Genomic DNA, 23,944 nt, shown 5'->3' on the forward strand with positions numbered 1-23,944 from the left:
AGTGATGGGACACTAATGAACCATTACAGATTTTTGCAGATTGCTTTACTGTGTTTGGATTAATTAATGCTTAAATAAGCTTCAAAAAGAAAAACAACGGGTATTTATAGAAAAGCTTAGCTGACTTCAGACTGACAGTAGCCTTGGATTAAAAAAACAAACAAACTCCACTTTCTTATTATTGATCTGAATGAGGCCAGTTTGTTTGCTTCACCTGGTAAAAAAAATATCTGATCCAGGCTCAGTCTGTTCCCCTGACTTCCAGCAACTGACCTTTATGTAAAAGTTTGGTTATAGTTGGGTCTATAAAACATGAGAAGATTCAGTCAGTTTTCAAAGGACACAGAGGAGCATTTGAATCAGCATTTTTGCAGCGCTGCACCTCCCTGGGCTTTGAGAGCATGCTTCTGAACACAGTTGCAGATTAGCATTATCTTGCCCAGTGTTGCTGCTGTTATCTCAGGCCTCATGTGGCTAAAATCACTCAGTGCTGCTGCTATTCCCTCTGCTGACTGTTACCCTACTCTTTCACTCCCTCCATCATCAGACCTGGGAGCTACCTGCCTGCCCACATGGCTGCTGGTACAATGTACTGTATTACTGTAACACCGGGAGTGGGTCCAGTTTGGCTCATGCAGGTGGGAAATGGGATGTTATCTACAGGAACAGGGACAGGAAAGTCAACGCAGGTGTCACAGAGGGAGAGAGAAAAAAATACACACAAGAATATCCATCTATAAATTAAACATACAAGCCTTATTTGAATCACACACCCTCTACTATGGTGTCTAGACTGGCAGTCGGCCCAGAGTCTATGTGTGTGTGTGTGTGTGTGTGTGTGTGTATATATAAGACCAGCGCTGGCCAGTTTCTTTTCTAGAAAACTTTGGTGTCCAAGGAAGATAAAAACATAAAGACAGACAAACTAAGTGCATCAAACGCAGAGTGGGAGGATAGAAAAGAGAGAGACAGACAGAATAAGAAAATGTCAGAGAAGCAGACAGAGAGATGGAGGGAGAAGAAGAGGGGAAGAAAAAGGAGTGATCAAAAATAAACAGGCATGTTTTCTCCCCCTCAGATCTTCAACCAACTCTCTGCTGATTTCTTCTCCCACTCGCTGACAGTGAGGCTCAAAGCCCGACATCACATCAACCTCTTCAAATATTTAGACATTATTCAAGTCGTCTTTTTTTCCTCGTTTTCCCTCTGTCAGGCGGAGAGAGAGGTAGGGGGTACGTCTCAGCGATTAATATTCCCACAGATTTTAGCGAACGGCAGTTAGGAAATAAAAGGCCATACACTTCCATCTGACTGATTGGGTCGTTTATCCACATCACCATGTGATATTTCTGCTCTTCGGCTTTTTTAGATCCCTGAATGATGAAACGCCATGTGTTTGCATTTGTGATTTGTGTGTGTGTGTGCGTGCGTGAGTGTGATTGTGCGTGCTGCCATTTTGCCTCCTCCCCTATGTGACTCTTTGAAGGCTGGCAGCTCAGTGTCCCATTTGCGAGTGGGCAGATGACAGCAGCCCAGAGAGAGAGGGAATAAGTGTAAGAGAGGCAGAGCGAGAGACACAGAGAGAGAGCGAGGAGAGAGAATGTGCAGATCGTCAGTGACAAAAGGTGAGAGTGTGAGGAGAATCTGCAAACAGCTGTGAAATTATTGATGGTTATTACGAGGGCAGTCTTGATTAATGGAACGTCCTAATAGTGTGATTCTCACAATTAGGAGTAATGGATGTTACAGTAAAACAGCTACAGAGCCCAACATGAATGACTGATGCCGGTCTGAAGGCTCATTCTGCATAATTAGCCCATAGATGTGTCGCTGCAGATTGATGCTGATGGAGGACACTGAGGTAAAAGTGAGGGCAGCGCAGCCTTTTACAGTAAATAGGCAGAAATTCATAAAACATGCACACAGCCGGTCCAGCGAACGTGTTTCAACACTTTGTGCAATTAGTGCACAAGGCACGGAGAGCACACACAAACTGTATTTATATCTTGGCACTCTGTGAGTGGGAACAGTACGTTTGTGTGCAGCTAATGCAAACGTAAACACAGAAGTGAAAGCACCTATTGCACCTCTGTGCCCTCTTCATCCTTATCATCATCATCCACAAGACATGAGGGCAAAGATCATTTCGTATGTGAGTGTGTAAAAATACTTTTTTAAAAGTTGCTACAGTCAATAGTTTCATATAACAACGGTGTAAAAGGAGGTTGATCATACAGTAGCAGCCGTTTCACACAACTAGAATAACACTCAGGTAAGCACACACCTCCACCAAGGACAAACAATCCTACACATACAGTATTTCCTCACCTCAAACATAGGTTTATCTGTTAAAGGGATATTCCGGTGTAAGTTTAACCCATGGTCCAACGCACTGTGACACCGAGTTAGACCCCCCCTCGAGAGATGAAGTCTGCTGACCGCTAGCTTCTCTAGTTGTAGCAACTTTAGCAATGACCGCAACATAACAAACAGCGCAGTCTATTTCTCCACTGGCAACCGATCAAAAGGCCACAAATACTGCTCAGAACAGCACCAAACATCATCAACAGTACAAACAGGGTCCCAGCACATACTGTAATACGAGGCATCAAACATCTGTTAGCTTGGTGTCATGACGTCTGTCCGACTACCCATTTCTCCGACCACCCATTTCTCCGACTCCGACCATACATTTCTTTATTTTTGCGTCCATCAGTCCGACCTCCCACTTCTCCGACTTAAGTAGCCCTAACCCTTAACCTTACCCTAAACCTAACCTCAACACTGTAGAATGGGTAGTCGGAGAAATGAGCCGTCGGACTTGTGGGCAGTCGGACTGACGTATGCTCCCCTGTTAGCTTTGCCTGGTTTCTATTGAAAAGAGACCAAAACAACTCACCCACTCTCCTAGTTATGCGTTATGCAGCAACTTTCTGCATCCAGCAGGCAGTGACCACACTGACCACTTGATTCCCCCAGGTCCAGCACATAGACTTTGGACCATGGGTTAAACTTACGCCGGAATATCCCTTTAACATTACGATTCATACATTATTCCTACAAACTGATGAAAAATTAGAAAACTATCAATGTTTCCCAGAGAAGCAGCAAAATTAAATGGGTTTGTCCCTGACCCACACTCCACATCCTCCACCAAATTTGGTGCAAATTGGTTTTGTAAAAGAAAACAGTTTAGTAAAAGCTAGGACCAAAAGAGCAAAGAGGAAAATTCAGCTGCTACATAGTGAACACAGATGAACATTTTAGTGGAGTAGCTCAGTAAAATGAATATTGGACATTTATTAATCAAGTGGAAAGAAATGCAAGTTCAGAGGAATGCTAATATTACTGCGTGTCTGTTGGATGTCTGAATATCCAGCTGGTTATACTAACTGTTTGTTAACCAACTCAAAGTGGGCAAAATAAACCAGTTGAAGGAGATCAAGCAGGAACCGACGAGCCGGAGGGACTAAAGTCTAGAACTCCATTTTTCCTGTGGCATTGAAATGTTTTCTTTGTTGTAAACAAAGATTAGGCAAATTAGACTGAAAAGAGAAAACAATGATTGAAGCCTTTGTGTTGATTTTTGTAAATAACCTCTGCAAGTCTCTCTGATGTTCGCGTGGAAGCTGGAGACTGGCAGAGGTGAACAGGAACAGTGAAATCACCTGGCTCTGTGGTGGAGGAGATGCTGCTGGGTGTTCTCTGTTTGTTTCTCTTATTTTCCTGCTTTAATACGTGATCTCATTAAAACTTTACATGGCATGCAGCCACTGCCTGTTTGCAAATCTGAAGGAATGCTGCGAATGGAAAGAAATACCAGAGGAGCAGGCAATTTGGTGGGCAGGAAACAAAGCCGGAAGCAAGGCTGCTGTGTTGGAGAGCAGGTGAAGTTCCAGAGTTCCTCGAAAAGGTTTGCTGGAAAAGTTCCTGGTGGTGGAGTTGAACCGCAGGATGTTGGGATATGAAAGCCAAAAAAAGGAGCGCAGCGCTAGAGGCCAGGCTTCACAACTTTGCTATCGGAGGGCTGGTGCGGTTTTCCTGGGAATATCAGAGAGAGGAACAGTCGCACTAAACCTCTAGCACAGCTCAAAGTACTGTAGCGTTTTACACCCTTCCATCAGGAATGTTCAATAATGCACCGCAGAGGAACACAGAGCCTCCCCGCTCCCTCCATCTCTGTCTCTTTTTTCATCTGTTGTAACACCTGCTCTGATGCTCCTCACGCTTTTTTCTTCACAGTTTGTCTTTTCTGACTGAACTTCCTTCCAGTCAGGGAGGAGAGAGTGACAGTTTCTTCAGGAACATTGTCTAATTAAGCACCTTGAATGAGAATGAATTACCCCCTCATCTCGCCCGCTTTCCTGTTTGGAGAGAAAGCTGGCAAGTGTTGAGCACAACAGCATATGGAGTGAGAGTGTCGGCTTGCTATCACTCCGTACGACCAGCCTCTTCCTGGCTGAGGCGAAACTTCAGGGGAAAGTTCTGCGCGTACTGTACCTGCCGGTGAAGTGTGGATGTCTGTCAGAGTGTTGCTCTCTTCAGGACCCTGCTGTGGGCGAGGTGAAACAACAAGCTCCCCAGATCTACAGTACCTCTCCTCTCAGTCTCGGCACATGAACCTCTCTCCACATGTTATTAGAATGCACAAATCTTCATTGGCATTAATAGCCTCTAAAGACCCAGAGGATGCACAAAAAATAATTTGAGCAGAGCCTTTAGCTGAATCATCGGTTTAGACGGTGAAAACGGTGTGCAGAGAGAAGGCAGTAAAGTCGGCGAACTCAGACTCCTTCGTTCTCAGCTCCCCTGTCAGATCCCAGTGCAGATGCTGAATCATGATACCACCCAAAGAACAATGAGATAGAAAAAAGAAAAAAGAAACAAACCGAAAACTAAGAGCCGACATCACAACAGCAAAATGCAGCTTGTAGACCACAAGTTCAGCTGAAATGCTCAGTGTACTGCATCTTCCCAAGAGTGTGGAGAGGAGATAAGCTTGGAGTGACATACCTACCGGTAATCGACCAATAACGTTGCAAGAATGAACAAATCTTGCCCAGAGGCGATGACATGAAAAATGAAGTGACCTGTGATGAACTCATCTCAACTCACATCAGTTGAAACCTGCAGCTACATTTCAAATAGGACTACATAAACAGGGCAGATACAAGACCATTTACACAACTACAGTAGATATACATGAAAAAAAAAATACAGAATTATAGCTAAAAATCTAAAAGAAAATCTCAGATCTAAAATGTAATTATGGCATCCTTTTGATCAAAACTAGTGTAACTTATTTTTTGCTCTCTATTTGAGTCTGTTTTTAATCCTCAACATCAGAGGATTTGGCAAAATCAGAGGATTCTGCTAAATATTGAATGTGAGAAACATCAGGGTAACTTTAATTCAGTGCCCCAATTTGGTTTATGTTGAGTTTTCAATGACAATGCCCTCTAGTGGCTGTGGCAATTATGATAAGAGATGATGAACAGATGATGATCAGGATGGGTGAATGTGTCAACCAAACATCCTGCAAACATCTGCATTGCCTCCACCCCTCCGATTAGTGATTGATTATAGAATTTTAGGATTAGAGTTACACAACAGAAACATTTAGTTAAGGTTGGGAAAATATGGCAGATAAAGCTCATAAAAATGTTACTGCTAATTCATTGCAGGTCTATGATGAGATGCAAACTCCATTCTCCTGCATGGAAGTGTGATATATACCAAAGATAAAGGGTATGATACATCATTCGCTGACATTTCATTCTGGCATTAGATGTACACACTGTATATCGTGAGCTGCAGGACTGTCCAGTGTGGACAACAGGGGTATCCTGGGTGTGCCCACATTTTCGGCAACGTGCAACTGAATGCACACGAGTCCATATTGACCTCTACTGACTCCACATCACAACTCAATCACCCTCATTGGAACCAGAGAGATGTGCATGTAATACAGAGAGAGGTGGGCTATGAAAGCAGATGATTTTGAGCCAGACAGTGACAGAAATGTGAAATGACAGAGTGACAGAAGGAAGTGCATCTGGTGCTTTCTGAAACACTTCCCAGTGCTGTTAGTCAGTTCAGTCTGCTCTGCTCGTCATTAGTCTCAGTGTGTAGGCCACGCTACGTCGTCTGCTTCCAATACGCAGCGTCGCTGTTGCTGTTGGCGGCGGCGTCAAAAGTCTCTGTCTCTGTATCTGTCTGCCCCAGATTCACCTGTCGTCCTCTTTATGGGAAAGATGTGCTCTACTTCGCTTTAGGTTCCCTGTTATGCTGTCTTGTTTTTGTTTTCCTGTCAAATCCAACTCACCTCTGTGCATGTGTGTGTACTATGTGTTTGAAAAAATGTGTATACAGCCTGCTGAGAGGAACAATTTAGCCTCCACTGGATTTGGAAGTTGTGGTGGATAATAATCTTGTTGCGCTTTCCGAAGGCGGCAGACTTCGCCAGCATACTTGTGGGGTGAACTCATTGGTATGCTTGCCTGTGTTTTAGCCTCCGCTCAACTAGTAGATGCCAGTCATTCCCGCCAGTAACGGCTCAACAGTCTACCGGGGGCATGTAGCATGTCTTTCCAGAAACTAAAGTAATAAATATTAATGATTTGACGTATGGAAACAGAGCGAGGAACAGACGGGGTGTTGGAGAAGATGAATGAAATGTCAGCCACTCCTCGCTGGCCTCCTCTGTGAGTTTAGGGCGGCAGCAAACACATTCCTCACAGATAACCAAGCAGCAGCCAGTCACCCAGGGATTAATTAGCTACACAATCCTTTTAACACAAGCTTTTTGTTTCCAATTTGTGGATTATTTGTTCTGTTAGGAACCACAGAGAGAGTGAGAGAGAGAAAGACAGAGAGAGGGAGGGAGAGAGATAGAATTTATTTCCTGAGGATTAGATTATTGTTTTATTAAGCTGGTTGTTTTGTAACCACGAGCTATTGCACCCCACTGTAAATTCCCTGCTTGGAGTCGGAGTGTGCAACTGTCATCAAAGATGCTGCTGAATAAACAGACAGGGAAGGAATCGTTTGATATTTGGAGGGGTACATGGGTAGGTAGACCGAGTTTCACTTGTATGTGTGTACGTGGCAAATAATGTATCAGTGTGCGCTGCCAAAGTGGAAAAATAACAGGAAGTGAGTCTTTGCTTTGTGTCTTTGTGAGGCTAAACTTGAGTTGTAGGGCTTGAAGTGATTTTATCTGGTTCTTATTTTCTGGGTTGGGATTTGGCTAATTTTAGCTTGGTGGTTAGGAAATGCATTATTTCAATGAAGGTTAAACATATGTATTTGTGTGTGTGTGTGGAGGCCTGCTCACTGAAAGATCTCTAACTTCACAGAAGCAGCACACAAACATCCACACACAAGGCAGCAGATGCACTGACACAGATGTGCGCCGCGCACACACAAACACACACTCACAAAGTGTGACAAAGCCTCCTGCAGTGCACCAGAGATGAGAGGCACAAAAAGATAGAAGAAGTGCAGGGAGTGACAGCAGAAAGGTAGGGAGAGAGAGAGAGAGAGAGAGAAGGCAACATGAAACAAGGTGTCTACAGTGGAATAGTGGAATAGCAAAGTAACAAATCCACACTCTCACTCGCACACATTATGTCGTTTTTCTCCCTAGAAAGACTGAGGGGGAAATGAATTGCGGCGTGAACGATGGATAAAAAGACAGACCGGAGGAGAGAAGCTGATGGGAAGGAGGCAGCTAATGCTTTCTGGTCTCTGCCTCAGCTGATTAGGCAGCAAACCAAAAAAACAGCAGGAGCCTCGACAGTCAGTTTCAGAGCTGGGATGAGATGAGAGTGAAGCAACTGACTGATGTCTTTGTTGCTCTAATTACAACAGCCTATTCTTTTTAACGAATATCCATTCATTACTGATAGAGAACTTTTGAAAAAACAATGGCAAAAGGATGAATTCTGTTGTTTTGCACGGCTCTGACTACAGAGCTGATGATTAAAGTCACACCGACAGCGCTGAAAGCCTCTGCTATTGACAGAGAGCCATCATTAATGTGTAAAAACTGTCATGTTACAGACTAAAAAGTCAACCTCGTTAACAATAAATACACAACCATGGTCCAGCGGTTGGAGAAGCCCGACAAAAAGGCTGCACTCGCTGTGCTCTGCAGTGTGTGTGTGTGTGTTTGCTACTCAGGGAAGGGTTAAATGGAGAGGTCTAATTTCTAGTGTGTGTGTGTGTATAAAACGCACACACACTTAACAACAGGATAAAGGACATAATAAAGGATTCATCTCTTCCAACAAAAACACCATGATTATAAAAAACTGCAAATTAACTAGCCATTTCCTCTGTCTCACCACATTCACTGCATGACTTCAGCCTTGTCAACTCACTATTATTGACTCTCAGATGGGATCACCATGGTAACAGGCCAGAGGGAGCCAGCAGCGGACCATATCTACCCAGCATCCGAGGTTGTTAGCTCACAGTGCATACACCTGAACGTGCACAAACACAGACACTCGTACTCGAGCACACACGGCAAATGAGACAGAGAGAACTAGACCACTTTAGTGAGACAGAGACCAATTGGATGACATTTAAATGGATGAAAAAGCCTGGGTGGAACGAATGGGTTCATTTCCACCATTCGTGTCACAGTTCAGACCTCCCTCTGGATATCAAACTGAGATCACGCTGAAATGGCAGAGCGACGCCTGTTGCGAATTGTACTTTTCACAGCAGAATCCTATATTTCTGTGAACGTGAAGTGACAAGAGATAAAAGCGACAGGAAAAGAGAGACTTTGGATTTACACAATCAGACCTGCTGCTCCCAATCAGCCATGAAGGCAGCAACGCAGCGGGAGAGGAAACGTACGCAGAGCTCCAGCGCATGTCAAACCAGAGGCACGCTGCGGTGAGGCGTGTGAGTGTGTGTGTGTGTGTTTGGGAAAGACGGAAGACACACAAACTACGGCATGTGCATGAAAAACTGAAGGCTGGTAACATCAGAACTTGTGGGATTCATAACGATGGCATCTCTCATCTCACACATACAGTACTGTATGTGCCCTGACTCAAAGATGCTGTGCATTTAAGGTGGTTTAAACTGTCAGAGAGTGAGTCACACTTAAATCTCTACATTTAAATTCTCATGTGTTTGGTGCTGCTTTTTGTTTGTTTATTTATTCATGAGCGCTACCACCGGGAGGGGCATGAATATTTAAGAGGCAACCATAAAGACATGGAAACCACAACAAGCTGTTACCAAAGTAACGTTTGCAGTGATGCAAGATCAAAAAGGGCAACGAAGAGTTAACGGCAATCTAGAAAGATTAAAGGAGCACTTACAAATCTGGTGTTGCACTTCCATGAAGTTGGTGGATTTGCACAAGAAAAATAGGAAGCCAAAATATCCTGAATACAGATCAAGCTCTATAATGTGAATGCCTAAATCAGGTTTTCTTTTTAAAACTGTCTAGTTTCCAAACTGCTGATATAACCCTGATGACATCACTATGATATCATGAGGGTTTTTTCTCACACTAGAGAGCCATTGAAGTCATAATACGCCTGTCTTCATGGACAGAGGAGGATTCTTTGTGACGAGTAAAGTGATCATCATATGTCAAATCACTACTTTATGTTCACTAAATCAAACCCAAAGTAGCTCGTTTGTATAATTTAGTGATTTCCTTAAGAGAGAACAAGCCAGTATTTTATGAGTTTTATGAGTTTACAGTCGAGTTTGGGAGAATGAAAAGAAACCTTTCCCTTCTCCTATTCACTTAATCATTTTGTGGCTGCTTACTCAAATTTATGCCGATCCTGTGGCTTCCATAGCCCCAGGATGGAAACCACTAGAATTGACAGTTTAGTAGCAGATGTTAGAGTGGAGATGTAATGAGGGGAGGAGAAGCTTTTCTTGAGTCAGCTCAGCAGAAATGTCACGTTATGAGTCAGTAGCTGATGTGCGTGAGCGAGACTGGTGTACCAACCGGCACTGGGAGCACACATACACACACAGCAAAGAAAGTGCAAAATTTAAAGGTACTGTAGGGTTGGAGATCCTGGAAAAACAGTTCTGGCAGGCTATATTTTGAAAATACACAATTCAAAAGTCCAAGCCCCTTCCCTCAGACTTCTCTCTGATGCCACGCCTCCAGAGCGCGATGCTGCAGTGAAGCCCTGCTACACGCGACAGTAGCCACATTGTGATTACATTGGGTCGCTCAGCGAAGGTAACGCCTGATTGGAGGATGTTTTTATAGGATTAGACTGCCTTTTTAAAAAAACATTGTGAAAAAGCATTTAATTCCCTGGTTGCAATCGAGGTATGAATAGGATTTTAAAGGTACATTGTGTAGGAATTCCTCCCATCTAGCGTTGCGGTTGTCTATTGCAAGCAACTCAATCGTATTTTTCATGCTGCATTCACGTGAAATTGGGCAGACGACAGCAGCTGCACGTAACGGCATGAACAAGCCTCTATGTAAACAAGTGGTCCGTCAGCACGAGGCAAAACAATACACGTGACAATATGTTGTCATGGCAATGTGGTATTGTTGACCTGACCCACGTTTTACCGGCTTTTTCTCCACTTCTGTGACTAAAATGACATCTGGTTTGTTAGCGACGGCCGTCTGCCCGACTGCACCTGAATGCAGCATCAGTGTAACGCTCCATTCCTCCTCACTGCGTTACCGCGGTGACTTCTCACAGACGCCACCTCGACCTGAGCCGACAGCTCCGGTGTCTCCACTGAGTTTCCGTGGTTTCCTACCGTCACGCTGCCACTGAAGGTAAAAACATGGAGACACCACATGGCAGCAGCACCGAGCTTACCCGCTCCATGGAGATATGAATGATATGAACGGCTCATTCAGAGCTGAAAGGAACACTTCACTTTGTTGATGGGGGTGATTACTGATTAATGAAAAACATACTTTTGAACAAAATAATCGATTTTCGTGAATAGATAACAGGAGAACTTACACAGTGTCCCTTTAAGCAATTCAGTAAAAAAAGAAAGAGATCTCCAACCCTACCCCTACTGTTTTTAGCTCAGCAAACATGCCATTTTCTCTGTTAGATCCTGCCTCGCCCACAGCAGCTTGTATGAAATGTAAAATGTCCTGCTCTGTTCTGCTTTTCTCTGGCATCACTCTCCTCCTCTCCTCTGTATCGACTGCTCTGCCCTCTGTGTCGCAGATCTGACCAGACCAAAGCTGTAAAAAGCCGACCTTGGAGGGCAGACACACGGAGAAAAGACAGATATTCAAAGCCACGGCTCTTCTGAGAGATGAGGTCAAAGGTTGAACTGGACTACTGGAACTCGGTTTTATGGGCTTGTGTAATTCACTGCAGATCTCACCCACCTCCACCTAGCTTTGTTCTCTCACTCACCTTTTCCTTCCCTAAAAATCTCACATTCTCCATCATTCCAGAGAGTAAGACTACAGTATGCTTTGTTTTTAGTCTTTAAAATGTATTTGTGCTACTTTAAATCTGGTGTTTTAGGAAATGTGCAGTTTGTGTTTTTTGGACGAGTATTGCTAATTCTGTCAGGACCACTATGTCAAAATAATATTTATTTACTTGCACAGTTTAATTTGGCGGTATGGTACTGTTCTGGGACCCCCTGCTCTTCCACGCGCTTGCGTGGAAAGCCTGAGGCAGGAAGAGCACCTTCCTGCCCTTCACGAGCCATCATGAACGGCATAAGCAGGGAGCGCAGCAGCAAAGAAAACCCAGACAGAGCAGAGCAACCAACAAGATATAATGACAGGAGGAGCTGGGGCGGAGGTGGGTTGCAAAAAAGCCGGCAGAGGAAGCAGCAGCAGCAAGGGAGGTGACGTCGGGCTAGAGCAGTTTAAACAGCGCGCCCTGAATGCAGTTCCCCAATAGGGGAGTCAGCTGAGCCATCAGCTGACCTGCACAGGTGAAGACAGTTACGCTGTGCTGATTAGAGCTTGACGTCATGGCCTGCCAGAACTAACGCTATACGCTTAATTTCTGTCAGGACCACTATGTCAAAATAATATTTATTTACTTGCACAGTTTAATTTGGCGGTATGGTACTGTTCTGGGACCCCCTGCTCTTCCACGCGCTTGCGTGGAAAGCCTGAGGCAGGAAGAGCACCTTCCTGCCCTTCACGAGCCATCATGAACGGCATAAGCAGGGAGCGCAGCAGCAAAGAAAACCCCCAAAACAACCACACCGGCAAATCCTGGAACCTCTGCTAAGAGATGCCAGGAGGCTATCTAGAATGGAATTAATTTTTGCCTATAAAATTTAATAGGGAATAAGCCACACGCTACCTCTTAACAATAATAATTTTTACAATAATAATAACCATTATTAATAATAATAACAATAATAATATTAAATCAATTATTTACAATGAAAGGCTCATAGCTTTTTGTGCATCTAGAATGCTCTATTGACAGGCGCAGTAAGGCAAGGCAATTTTATTTGTACAGCCCGTCTCCACAAACAGCCCGACCCAAAGGCTCCACACGGCATCGCAACAACATCCTCTGTCCTTAGACCCTCACATCGACCGAGGAAAAACTCCATGGAAAACCCTTTTAACAGGGAAAAATCGGAGAAACCTCAGGGTGAGCAACAGAGGAGGGATCCCTCACCCAGGACGGACAGACGTGCAATAGATGTTGTTACAGACAAGAAAACAGGGAGCAAAGAAAACCCCCCAAAACGACCACGCCGGCAAATCCCTGACCCTCTAGCAACAAGAGATGTCAGGAGGCTATTTAAGTTGGAAACAAATGTAGCCCATTTAAAAGGAAATAGACGAACCCCCCAAAACCCGCAAAATGAGCTGCGTCAGTGAATAATTCAATGCCAAATATGATTCTGTATTATCGCTATGGAGGTTGAAACCCAGCGCAAATTAAGAATAAAGCAAACCGTTCCTTGTGTGACGCTCCGACCGCTTGGCAGCATCGCTGGCAAACAGAAACTCCACAGCCCCGGAATCAGCCGTCGCCGGTCAATGGAACAGCTGAGTGTGACGCCGCCCCCACCTGCCAGGTGAGAGCCCCGACGGAGAGAAGGAGCCCCCCTCCCCCGTCGTCGCAGACGGCGTCCTCCGTTCCAGAGCTTCGCTGAAGCCCCATGACACGACACCGCGCCAGCCGCCGCGGGTCCGCATCGTGGACGGGGCGACGACATCGGGAGCAGCAGGGCGAGCACGAACACAACCAGCGATCCTTCCCTCATGCGGGAGCCCGTCTTGCAAAAAAGCCGGCAGAGGAAGCAGCAGCAGCAAGGGAGGTGACGTCGGGCTAGAGCAGTTTAAACAGCGCGCCCTGAATGCAGTTCCCCAATAGGGGAGTCAGCTGAGCCATCAGCTGACCTGCACAGGTGAAGACAGTTACGCTGTGCTGATTAGAGCTTGACGTCATGGCCTGCCAGAACTAACGCTATACGCTTAATATAGTAAAGACTGAAATACTGAATAATGTGAATTATTCCCTGTGCCTTTAGTGCAGGGTTTCTCAAAGACTGCCACTGTGGGCAAGCCCCAGGTAAACTAGCTCAACATCCTTCATTTTGAATTCTTTGCCTATGATTTATATTTGGCTAATACATGCCATTGAAAGTCTGCTAGCCAGTAGGACTTTCTGTTTGCAGCGTAGCCATGGATATAGAGACGGCCAGCATTGGATTACTTTGACACTGAAGAAAACTTCTTGGACAACTTCTGGGATTGTTAGGAGTTTCTTTCATCAGTGATTTCAAAGCAGATTCCTGGATTTTTATTCACGATGGACACGGGAGATGATGATATCCTTGGAAAGTGTAAGTCAAGTTGAATCTAAAAAGATGTGGCTCACGTCTGTGTGCTCAGATGTGACTGAGTGATGACTCCACGGAGGAGCATACATTTTTCATTCTTCAAATCGTGGCTCACGCCTCACATTTCTGTGCCCTCTTTTTCAATCCTCCTGCTCCACCCCAGGGAATTGTGCCCCACAGTTGAAAGAATTCTGCCTTTTTTTAATACTTAAGTGTCACTGTCATTGTCAACTTTTCATTAAAAAATCTGCAATTATCAGTGTCTAATTTCTGTAGTTTAATTTATTCATCGTCTTTTTGAGGTGAGGGGCTTTTTTTTTTTTACCTAGTAGGAGACTGGCACATAATAGTTTGCTCATTTGCATTTCTTTCCAATTATTCTACTCAGCGTCTATTAACTAGAAGCATTTTCTCATCTGTCACAAAACCTTGTTTACTTTAACCTGCAGTGATTTTCATCTTCTTGCACAACAGGACAATAGATTTTTTTTTCTTTGTCTGCATGGCAACGTAAAGTCCAAGTAAAAACTGATTAAGCCACTCAGGTTCTTTAAGGTAGTAATTTTGCAGTTTAAAAGGCAAAAACCCAAATGAAAAACACAACAATGACCTGCTGGTATTCCTCAGTATTGTTTTGCTCGGACTTGTCGGCCATGTTTTCATGTAACATGCAGTTTGTGAGCAGCCTCTCTCACAACCCCCTTCTCACAGGGGAATTCCTGTAATGAGAGTCCAAACTAGCTGGACGCAGGTGTTATGTATAAAACTGATACATTATTCCACAGGGTTTTCCTCGCCTTTCCCCCCTCTGTCTGCTCCTCCACCTCTTTGTCTACATCCACAGCCTCATTCTCCACTGTCTCGATTTATACATCCTTAATAATTCCATCCTCCAGTCTCCTTGTTTTCTCCCCCTCTCCCTCTCCGTCTCCACATCCTCATCCTTTAGCATGATCTCATTCTCCTGGACCACATCTTCACACTCTTTTCCCTCCCTCTCCCTCTTTTTCATCTTCACCCTGCTCCCTCCACCTGCTCTCCCACTCTCACATCACCTTGTTTCTCCACCGTCTTTGTCTCATGCCTCTCACCCCCCCCCCCTTTTTTCTTCTTATCAATTTTTGCCATCTTCTCTTTCCAGACTATTTCCTCCTCCTACATCAATACACTTTTGTGCTACTTTGTTCTCCCTCTCCACTCTGCCTCCACCCAATAGACACCTCTTTATGAAGTGAATCATTGAATAAGATGAGACAGTGGTGTTTTCATCCAGATAGTTACCTTTCTCGCAAGTAGCTCCTCCGTAGCTGGGCAGACAAAGACACACAAAAGAGTTGATCTCATCGATGCAGGTTCCTCCGTTCTGGCATGGATTAGACTGGCAGTCATCAATATCTGGGGGAGAGAGGGGGTGTGGGAGAGAGAAGAGAAAGGGGGGTGACTCAGGTGCATGTAAACACACGCATGCAGACTCGCACGCACAAACAGCTCTTTCCAAGCGGCTTCTTTTTAAAGTACCTGCCACAGCTTGTTACTGAACAAACCCCTGAGAGATCAAACTTTTGGAGAGATTAGAGGTGTTTCTGCGAAAGTTATAATTAAAGCGAATTGATTGAGCTTCATCAGTGATCGGTTTGGGATGCACTGAAGCACATGATGCTAATTGCAATGTGTTTTCGGGACGTGCCGCAGTTCTTCTGTCAAACTGGAGCCATGCAGAGCGAGGCAGTGTACGGAGGCTAAGAGACAGAGGGACGATTGCCTCTTCAGCACCAAAATGAGCTACTTTGCGAGTGGCTACAATAGCATGAGCAGGTCTGTTTTTTATTGTGGGCTTTGATTGATTGATTGATTTATTGGGATCCCCATTAGCTATGGCAATGCCAAAGCTATTTTTCCTGGGGTCCATACAACATATTTACAGTGTATCAATGCAATTTATGTCCTATACAATACAATCCATGTTCAAATACAACAGAAAACACACAAAAAATATTTACAAACAAATACACAACACAACAATACAAGATAGCTCCCTAGGTCAGCAGCGGCACGTAGAATTTACACATCATAATGTCAATACATGTCCACATATACTATATATATTGGTCACACAGTAAGTTTCAATAGCCCATTGATATTACACCTAGCGCCATTGAAACCCAGTCTCAAAATCAGACCGGGCTAAAGTGGTCAAACAATGCATCCTTTAGCTGTAATGTAAAAATCAACTCTAAACATGCAAATCAGCAAACTCATTTCACAGAGGCGTCGTAGGGGTTAGAGTTCTCATTCGGTTGAAAAATGGTAACTGTATTTCTCTGGCTGATCTGAGCCTAGGGGCAAAATCATTAATACTGCAGCTGCTATCCCACAATCCTCTGCCATCACAACAACTGACTGAGTCCCTGGGGCCTTCGCAAGAGGTTATAAGGGGAGGGGTGGAGAGGAAGAATGCGGGAGGAGGTCCAAAGAGTGAGAGAAGATGTCGGCGATAGAGGTGGTTGAAAAGAATGAGAAAAAGTTGATGAGGAAGAGGTGATCAAAACATGGGTGACGGGGAAACGGACACAGCAGAGGTGATGAGAGTCCAGGACGTTGGCAAGTTTCAGAGTTGGATTAGAGGGGCTTTGGAGACCGGCAGCGTTTGGGGCAGAAGAGTCTGTTTGGATAAAACAGTGTGACAGCTTCATCACTGGTGCCCTGGCTGATATCAAAGGCTGCATTTGCTGCAGAAGCTAGAGACCCAGTCAGAGGAGTCGGATTCAGATGGCATTTGTGTTGGTTTAGTGTATCTGCTTGTACAGTATCCATGTATAACTGTCTTCATCTGTCTGACTCATATTGGGGTGGGAAAAATACTGAATAGAAAAGAAAATAACAAAGCAGGCATAGAAAGAGAGAAAACACCTCCCACGCCAACAAAACTGACAATGAGTTTTAAGTCTGGTTAAGCTAATCTATCAAGGGGAAGTCAGGTCCTTATTTTCAAGGCCAGCAATAGCAGAAACTCTATCACTTCTTAGCTAAAAAAGAAAGAAAAAAAGGCCACTCTACTGGTTTTATACACCAAGTTCAGTTTGTCAGTATGACAGTGGTGAATCTGAACAGCTGTATGGTATCCTTAGGTTTTGGGAAGGGTGAGGGAGTGAGGTGAAAAATACCCCAGATGATGTCTACATCAGCACCAGTAGCATTGTCTCAGTGTTAGTACTGTAGTTTCTGACTGACAGCAGTAATGAGATTAAAAGTTGGGTCTAATTAGTGAAGTGCACGAACTGCTGTTTGTTGCACTGCAATTTCCCATCACCACTTTCACATCACATCACTCAGTCGGATAGTTGATGAGTTTTGATTACAATATCTGCGGCCGCCTCACAAGAGGCCCGAGTCTCCCTGAGCCAACTCATCACAGTGCTTTGCAGTGAGGGGAGGCCACACTGAGTTAATGGCGTTAAATGATGTGGTGTTGAAGTTGAAGGACAAACAGCAGCATTTTAGTCCAACCGGGCGTCAAGTCATCAAAACTTATTTGAGGAAATTAAAGTGCCAAGCCAAGGTCTGAGGGCACAAATGCGTAAATAATGCCCCCCATTTTTTAAAATTCTTATTGCTGTGTTTAAGATCAGGTACAAACACACGATTTCTCCAAACATGTGAAACCCTACAATTTCCACATTTTACCTGAAGTGTTTCTTGGGTACAGACAGACAGAATGAATGAATGGCGAAAATGGCGTGACTCAAACGTAGGATATTAAATATGACTACATGAACACAGATCCCTGAATGATTCTCTGTGGTGTAATTGAAATGTGCTGTCTGATGAATGCTAGACACTGAAAATAACCCCCCTCCCCACTCTTCCCCTGCACTCACTGTGAACCAACAGATGAGCAGGTTGTCAGTACAGCTGTTTGAAAAAAAAAGCTAGTGGGTCTAATATGAGGCAGCATCTGGTCTCATTAAGCGCTGGTGCACAGGGGTAAAGAGTTGAACAACCCCTTGCATTTTAGGAGCACTGGGGTCAATAAAGCACAGCTCTGAACATCCGCCATTAGAGCGGCTGCAGCAGGCATGCATTTATTATCATCTGTGATGGAGAACCAACATGGTGGCACTATAGGCACTGGAACATGCTGGAGAGTGACCTTCAGCTCTTCAAGTTCACAGATGTCTGAAGAACTTTATGAATGAAATGTAACGATTTGCAATGAGCACGCCAGTCTTTATAGGAAAGGTCCCATGTTGTAGAATGTGATATTCACATGCCTTTTTTTATTTATAATAAAGCAGGTCTGGTTGCTATATACTACAGTAAAAATCATTAAAGGGACGTGTGCACTAAAACAAGCTGTCCAGATTTCTCTAACACTGTGATGCCATAATGAAACTAGGACCCACCAGCCATCCTTGTAGGAAATGGTTGCTTGAAATCTGCTGCATTTTTATCCAAACTCCACTGAACTCCAAACTCCAAATGTTTAATCTATAATCACCATTCTTATAACACTTATTGGATTACTTGTCCTGTTGTTTTGTGAGTTACACTTGGACTGAAGACCAGCTGCCTGATCACCCGGCTTCTTAATGTTCCCATTGGTGTCACATTTTGCAGGAAGCATGTGTGGCTGGCACAGCAGCGGTCTGTCCGGAGGGTCTGGCAGCCAGGGAGAATGAGCTGTAGGAGCAGCGGGCTTCACTCCTACAGAGGATCTGGACACTGCAACACTGCAGACGGTCACGCTGATGCTACGAGATGATCCAGCAGTTTGCACTGGAAAAATGCCCAAAGCTCCAGCGTATAGCGCCACACCAGGTCCAGCTGGATCATTTTAGTTTGAATTTGGCCAGTTCAGCTCATTTGACTGCTATTTTCATTTAGAATTCTTTCCAAGCAACAGTAGTAGGCTATAATCTGTTTTCTGTGGCTGGTCTAACCATGTATAACTCAGAGAATGGTCAGCCAATCAGAAGAGAGGCCTCAGGTCTCTTCTCTGATAGGCTGTGAGGAGAAGCATGAGAGAGAAGATGTAAATCTTCATCTGTGGTAATTCTAGCAGCCTCTTATTGATAACAAAACATGACAAATTAAACACCAAAACGGTATAAAACAAGGGACATTTGAACCTGTGTTGTGCTTTAGAAAATTAGCATTCAGAAAGAAAATGAACCGTAACTGTGCTACCTTTAAAGATATTTTTTTCATTACCAATTTAACCAATTTCATAGCCTTGGGACTCAAGCTCACAGTTTTTTAATGAGATTTTCTTCAGACCCATGAGAGGTTAATGAGATGGAGCTCTTGATTAGTAACTGAAAGAAACAACATAGTAGCTGTGGATTTAAGCATGCAGGGGTCTTTGTACACTTGAGTGTATTGATTACAAAAAAGAGTGGCAAGTCAATAAGTGGACATGCTGATATATCACTTGATACTGCTTTAGAAAAGCTTAAAAAAGCTGTGTTTATAAAGACAGTGTCTCCATTACATAGCAGGTGAACCAGAGTATAATTTACATCTTTATACCATAGGACAAATGTTTTTTGAGTGAAAGGTGGTTTTAATTTTCATGCTACATCTACTGTAAGTAACTGCCTTAAAGGGATAGTTCACCCAAAATTCAAATTTCACTCATTATCTACTCACCCTCATGTCAACTAAGAGCTGTGAGAATTGTGAGTCCTCCGTTCCTTCTCTGAGTTACGGGGGGGTCGGCGCAGCAGTATTTGTCCATATAATGGTTGTGAATGGATACCAACTTTCTTCGTCCAAAAAGACACACCAAAAAACATCCAAATACCTCCATACTGCTCGTCTGTAATGTCCCTCTTGTATTGAAGCCCCGACATGAGAAATTGTTCCGAAAAAAATTAAATAAGTCTATATTTTAAGCTTGTTTGTAGTGGAAGCTCCCAGTGTCTCGGTTCACTGCTCTTCCTGTGTCAGTGCAAATCATGCGGCGGAACAATTTCTCATGTTCATGTCCCTCTTCAATACAAGAGGGACATTACAGACGAGCAGTATGGATGTATTTGGATGTTTTTTGGTGTGTCTTTTTGGACGAAGAAAGTTGGTATCCATTGACAACCATTATATGGACAAATACTGCTGCGCGGACCCCCCCATAACTCAGAGAAGGAACGGAGGACTCTGAAAATTCTCACAGCTCTTAGTCGACATGAGGGTGAGTAGATAATGAGTGAAATTTGAATTTTGGGTGAACTATCCCTTTAATAAAAGATGATACAGTGATGCTGTATCTACCATATGGCTGCGACAACGGTTCCTCAGTATATAAGTGTTCCTACCTTCCTTTGCTCTCCTCAGATATTGCCATGAGGGCCAGAACGCAGCAGGCCTGTCCACTCAAAGTCCACTCAATGTCCACTCTGCCCAACTGGCTTAATTAGAGTCCCATCCAACTTAAGCAGGTGGCAGTGTGTGCGTGTTTGTGACTGTATTTGTGCATTTGTATGTGTGTCCATCACTCTCTGGCTCAGTCCCCAGTACAACAGAATCAGGCCTGGGCACTAGTCTTGTCTCCAGGGAGTCGAGGAGAGCAGCGCTCCACTTATCTGCTGGCAGAGAAATGGATGGGGGATAAGCAGGTGCCAGCCACTGTGGTAATTGCTGGGTGCAGCTAACGCACTATTGATGCTACCAGCCTCTCTCTGAGCCAGCATTATGCATTTGAATCTGTTGGGAGAGGCTGTAAATGACTGTGAAAAGTTGATGAGGCTAACATAATAGCAGAGTAGACACAAATATGAGATTGAGGTTTAAACGTGGTTCACCGCTGATTGAAAAATACATAGTTTGAACGGAAAACGTTTGATTGCGGGATAAATATGTAACCTGCTCTTGTTGTTTATCTCCACCTCTCTGAGGAGAGCTGGCGAGGTTGGGGATGGAGGATGCAGAGATGCGGAGGGGGCGAGGAATATAGCGAAGAATAGCGGCCAGACAAACTGGTGAAGGTGTCAGCTGACAGAATATCTGGAGGCTCACTGCAGGCATGTGTCAAAACCAGGATATGAATAATTGAAAAGGGACAGAGGAGGAGACAGAGAGACACGGGCAACTGAAGGGACAGAGAGCAAACAGAAAACAGATGGGAGAAGGCCCTGAGCCAGCCATTCCCCATTTCCCTTCTGGGAATATTTGTCAGGTTCAATAGATCACATTAAATTCCTATTACCTGCGTACTCGACCGAAGCTATGTCCAGCCCAAGATCAACTCGGACACTCGTCCTTCTGTCTCTGCCTCCGCCACCTCTGGAGGGTCTTTTTCTACTTTACAACAATAAGATTTATGCTTTTAATTCTCACCCTGGCCACGCTGTTTGTGAATGTTGAGGCCAAATAAAACGTAAACAGCTCCTTCTCCGTTTTATAAATAAGACCTAAACTGCAATCAGCAATTTCATGGCTATGAATCTTTGTGGGTTTAGCCAGGAAGAATCTGGCAGTGAATGTCCACTTCGAGGGTAATAAAGGCCCAGAGAGAGGAATCAATATTTCAGCCAGGGACCAGCATGCATTCAATCAAGGTATATTATTTTAGTGGTCTAGTAAGTATGAGACGGTTAGAGCCCATTCTGTCATTTCTGCTGCCATCCTGTTTTGTTAAATATAAAGTGTTTCAGAAGGTCAAACTGGATTCAACTCTACACATTACAAACTCCACTTTTACGTTTAATAAATGGGATGTGGAGAACATCCTGTGCTCAAATAATGAAGCAGAATTAATACTAATAGTGGCACATTTTTCCAGAGGCTCCTTCATCTCCAGATAAAGGATACTCAGTTGAAATCATACATGAAGACTTTTACTGTAGCATGAATTAGTTTTAAATGAATTTTATGTTGTTGGTCATTTCTTACACCATATACTGCAGCTTGGGTTCAAATACAAACACTGTCACAATGAGGCAGATCAGTTGGGCTTTTGAGTGTTCAACTTACTGTCTTGTACTTATTTAGTCATGATTTTTTCCATTAAAGAACAATAGCCAGGGACTTTAAGACTTTGCTGCAGCGATGTAGAGTAGAGATGTACTGACATTACAGCTCTAAACATCCAACATTGCTTCTCTATGGCCATTTCTGTTGAGTTGGTTTTGTGTTTGCTTGTTGTTGAGCTTAAAAAAAAAGTAAAACAGAGTTATTTAGGTCAAGGCATACTGCAACACTAGACTGAATTATTAATCTTTAATGTTATCCAAAAATGATGAAGACTTTTTGACTTAATTCCCTTCATTTGAAATTAATCCCCTTAATTCCCTGGTAGCACCTTTAACAGGCTAATAAAAGATGAGTTTGATGAGTGCTTGAAGACATTTCTTTAAAATCAAATGAGAAACATGATTTGATTCTTTGTACTGACTATTTATTTACAGGCACTGTCATAAATCATGATAGTGGATCAGTGAAAGTAGGTCAGAAGACATTATATCAGAAACCAAAAATATGACGATGAGTGTGATGTTATTTATATAGGTATTCACTTGCAGAAAGAAAGCCTGTTCACAGATCAACAGTGTCAAACATCTATTCATATCCGTCCTCTCCTTCTCATTAAAATAAACTCAATACCATCTGACTTCTCTTGGTCATTGTTCTTTGATTGTGCGGTAAGCTGTTTTGAAAATGCCCTGTTCTCTTCTTCAACTACTCATAAATATTCACCCTCAACATCAAATAAAAGAATATGTCAAAACAAGAAGCATTTGAGATATTCTTTACTTGGTGTTTGTTGGCTTTGACACAAAAATAGCTACAATTTCCTCTGTGGCAGTCTTAAGAGGTTCATTTGGCATGTGATTTTAAGTGATTGCTATTCCTGTGTTTAGGTGTTTGTGGCTTGAGTGCAGTGGAGAGAGAGAGTAAAGACGCTGGCTGCCCATTTTAAATGCTAGAACTACTACAAACATCCATTGAGAGGGTCAAGATTGCAGCTATTTACCTGTCAACTAAATGACTTTCTGAACAAGTGGAGCAATGAAATTTAGTACTGCGTTGGGCTTTTATTTTCTGTATAGCTATTAAACATTCGAGGGAAAACGTCTGCAGGAGTGAGACTGCTGTTTCTGTAAAATGTCTCAGACATAATTGCTTAGGCCAATTGTGAATAACCCTAACAAAAAAAATGCTTCATTAAGTGAAGAGATGGGAAGAGAAGAGTCAGGAAAGGGTTATATAGAGGAAAAAAGGCACTAATGAGGAAAATGTGGATGGCCAGACAAAGAACAATGGAAAAGGTCCATAGATGACAAGAACTAAACTGTACTGTATTACTGTCCACGCATTTCTTTGCAAAAAAACACATCTGAATTGTGTCAATTCATCGAGGAAGTAAACATGTGCAGTCACAGGCAGAGTGTCGAAGGTGAGCAAAGAAAATCTCATTTTATGTTGTACATAATCCATCCACACCGAGCTGCAGCTAGTGGCAGGCATGGACATTTGAAAGCCAGTTTGTCCTAACAGAGCTGGAAAAGCACATTTTTCTCTGTAGACTAAATGCCAGCTGTACAGATCAAACAGCAGTGTGATCAATTACAGAGGGAACCTTTGAACCAGTAAATGCCACCCAGAGACTTCACATCTGACAAGGTGGTATGGAGGGCATGAAGGGACAATATTAATGCAACAGAGGAAGAGCCTTTTTTGTCAGCTTTGAAAAAAAAAAAACACACACACATTCATGGCTGCGCACTAGCAATCACACACCCGTACAGTTGCAAATACACAGGGTGCCAGTCTGCCCCGTTATCAACCGACGGCAGTGACGGATCTCATCACCCTTTTTACTTTCTCCTAATTGCCTCCAAACCACGGCCGACATTATGTAAAAATAAATCGACATGACATCCTGTAAAATGGAGGCTTTGAAATGGAAATGTTTGTCAGACAAAGGTTTTTGCTGAAAGGTTCTTTGTGTTTGCCATCTCTCATTGTGCAAGACCCTGGATGATTGACTTCCTTTAGCTAGCTGAGGGGCATTGACATTTCCATGCCCTTCTACAAAGATGGATACCTTTCTATTGAACCACAGCTCATCCAAACAGCATGCCCACTCAATGGACCATGTTGTGTTGTGTCAACAGCTATAATGTAGCTGTGT

General features: G+C 43.6%; 1 protein-coding gene across 2 annotated transcripts in view; it reads right to left on the reverse strand.

The window, feature by feature from the left end:
- The window catches only part of ncanb (neurocan b), a 204,089-nt gene that overhangs the window by 19,684 nt on the left and 160,461 nt on the right, over positions 1–23,944 (reverse strand). For both annotated transcript variants that reach the window (XM_085773893.1, XM_085773892.1), the window contains one exon: positions 15,097–15,210. In XM_085773893.1, coding sequence (XP_085630019.1) covers positions 15,097–15,210 — 114 coding nt within the window. The remainder of the gene's footprint in view (positions 1–15,096; positions 15,211–23,944) is intronic.

This window comes from Trachurus japonicus, chromosome 4 (genome assembly GCF_045865225.1).
Source record: "Trachurus japonicus isolate A0001 chromosome 4, Traja_1.0".
Classification (NCBI taxonomy): Eukaryota; Metazoa; Chordata; class Actinopteri; order Carangiformes; family Carangidae; genus Trachurus; species Trachurus japonicus.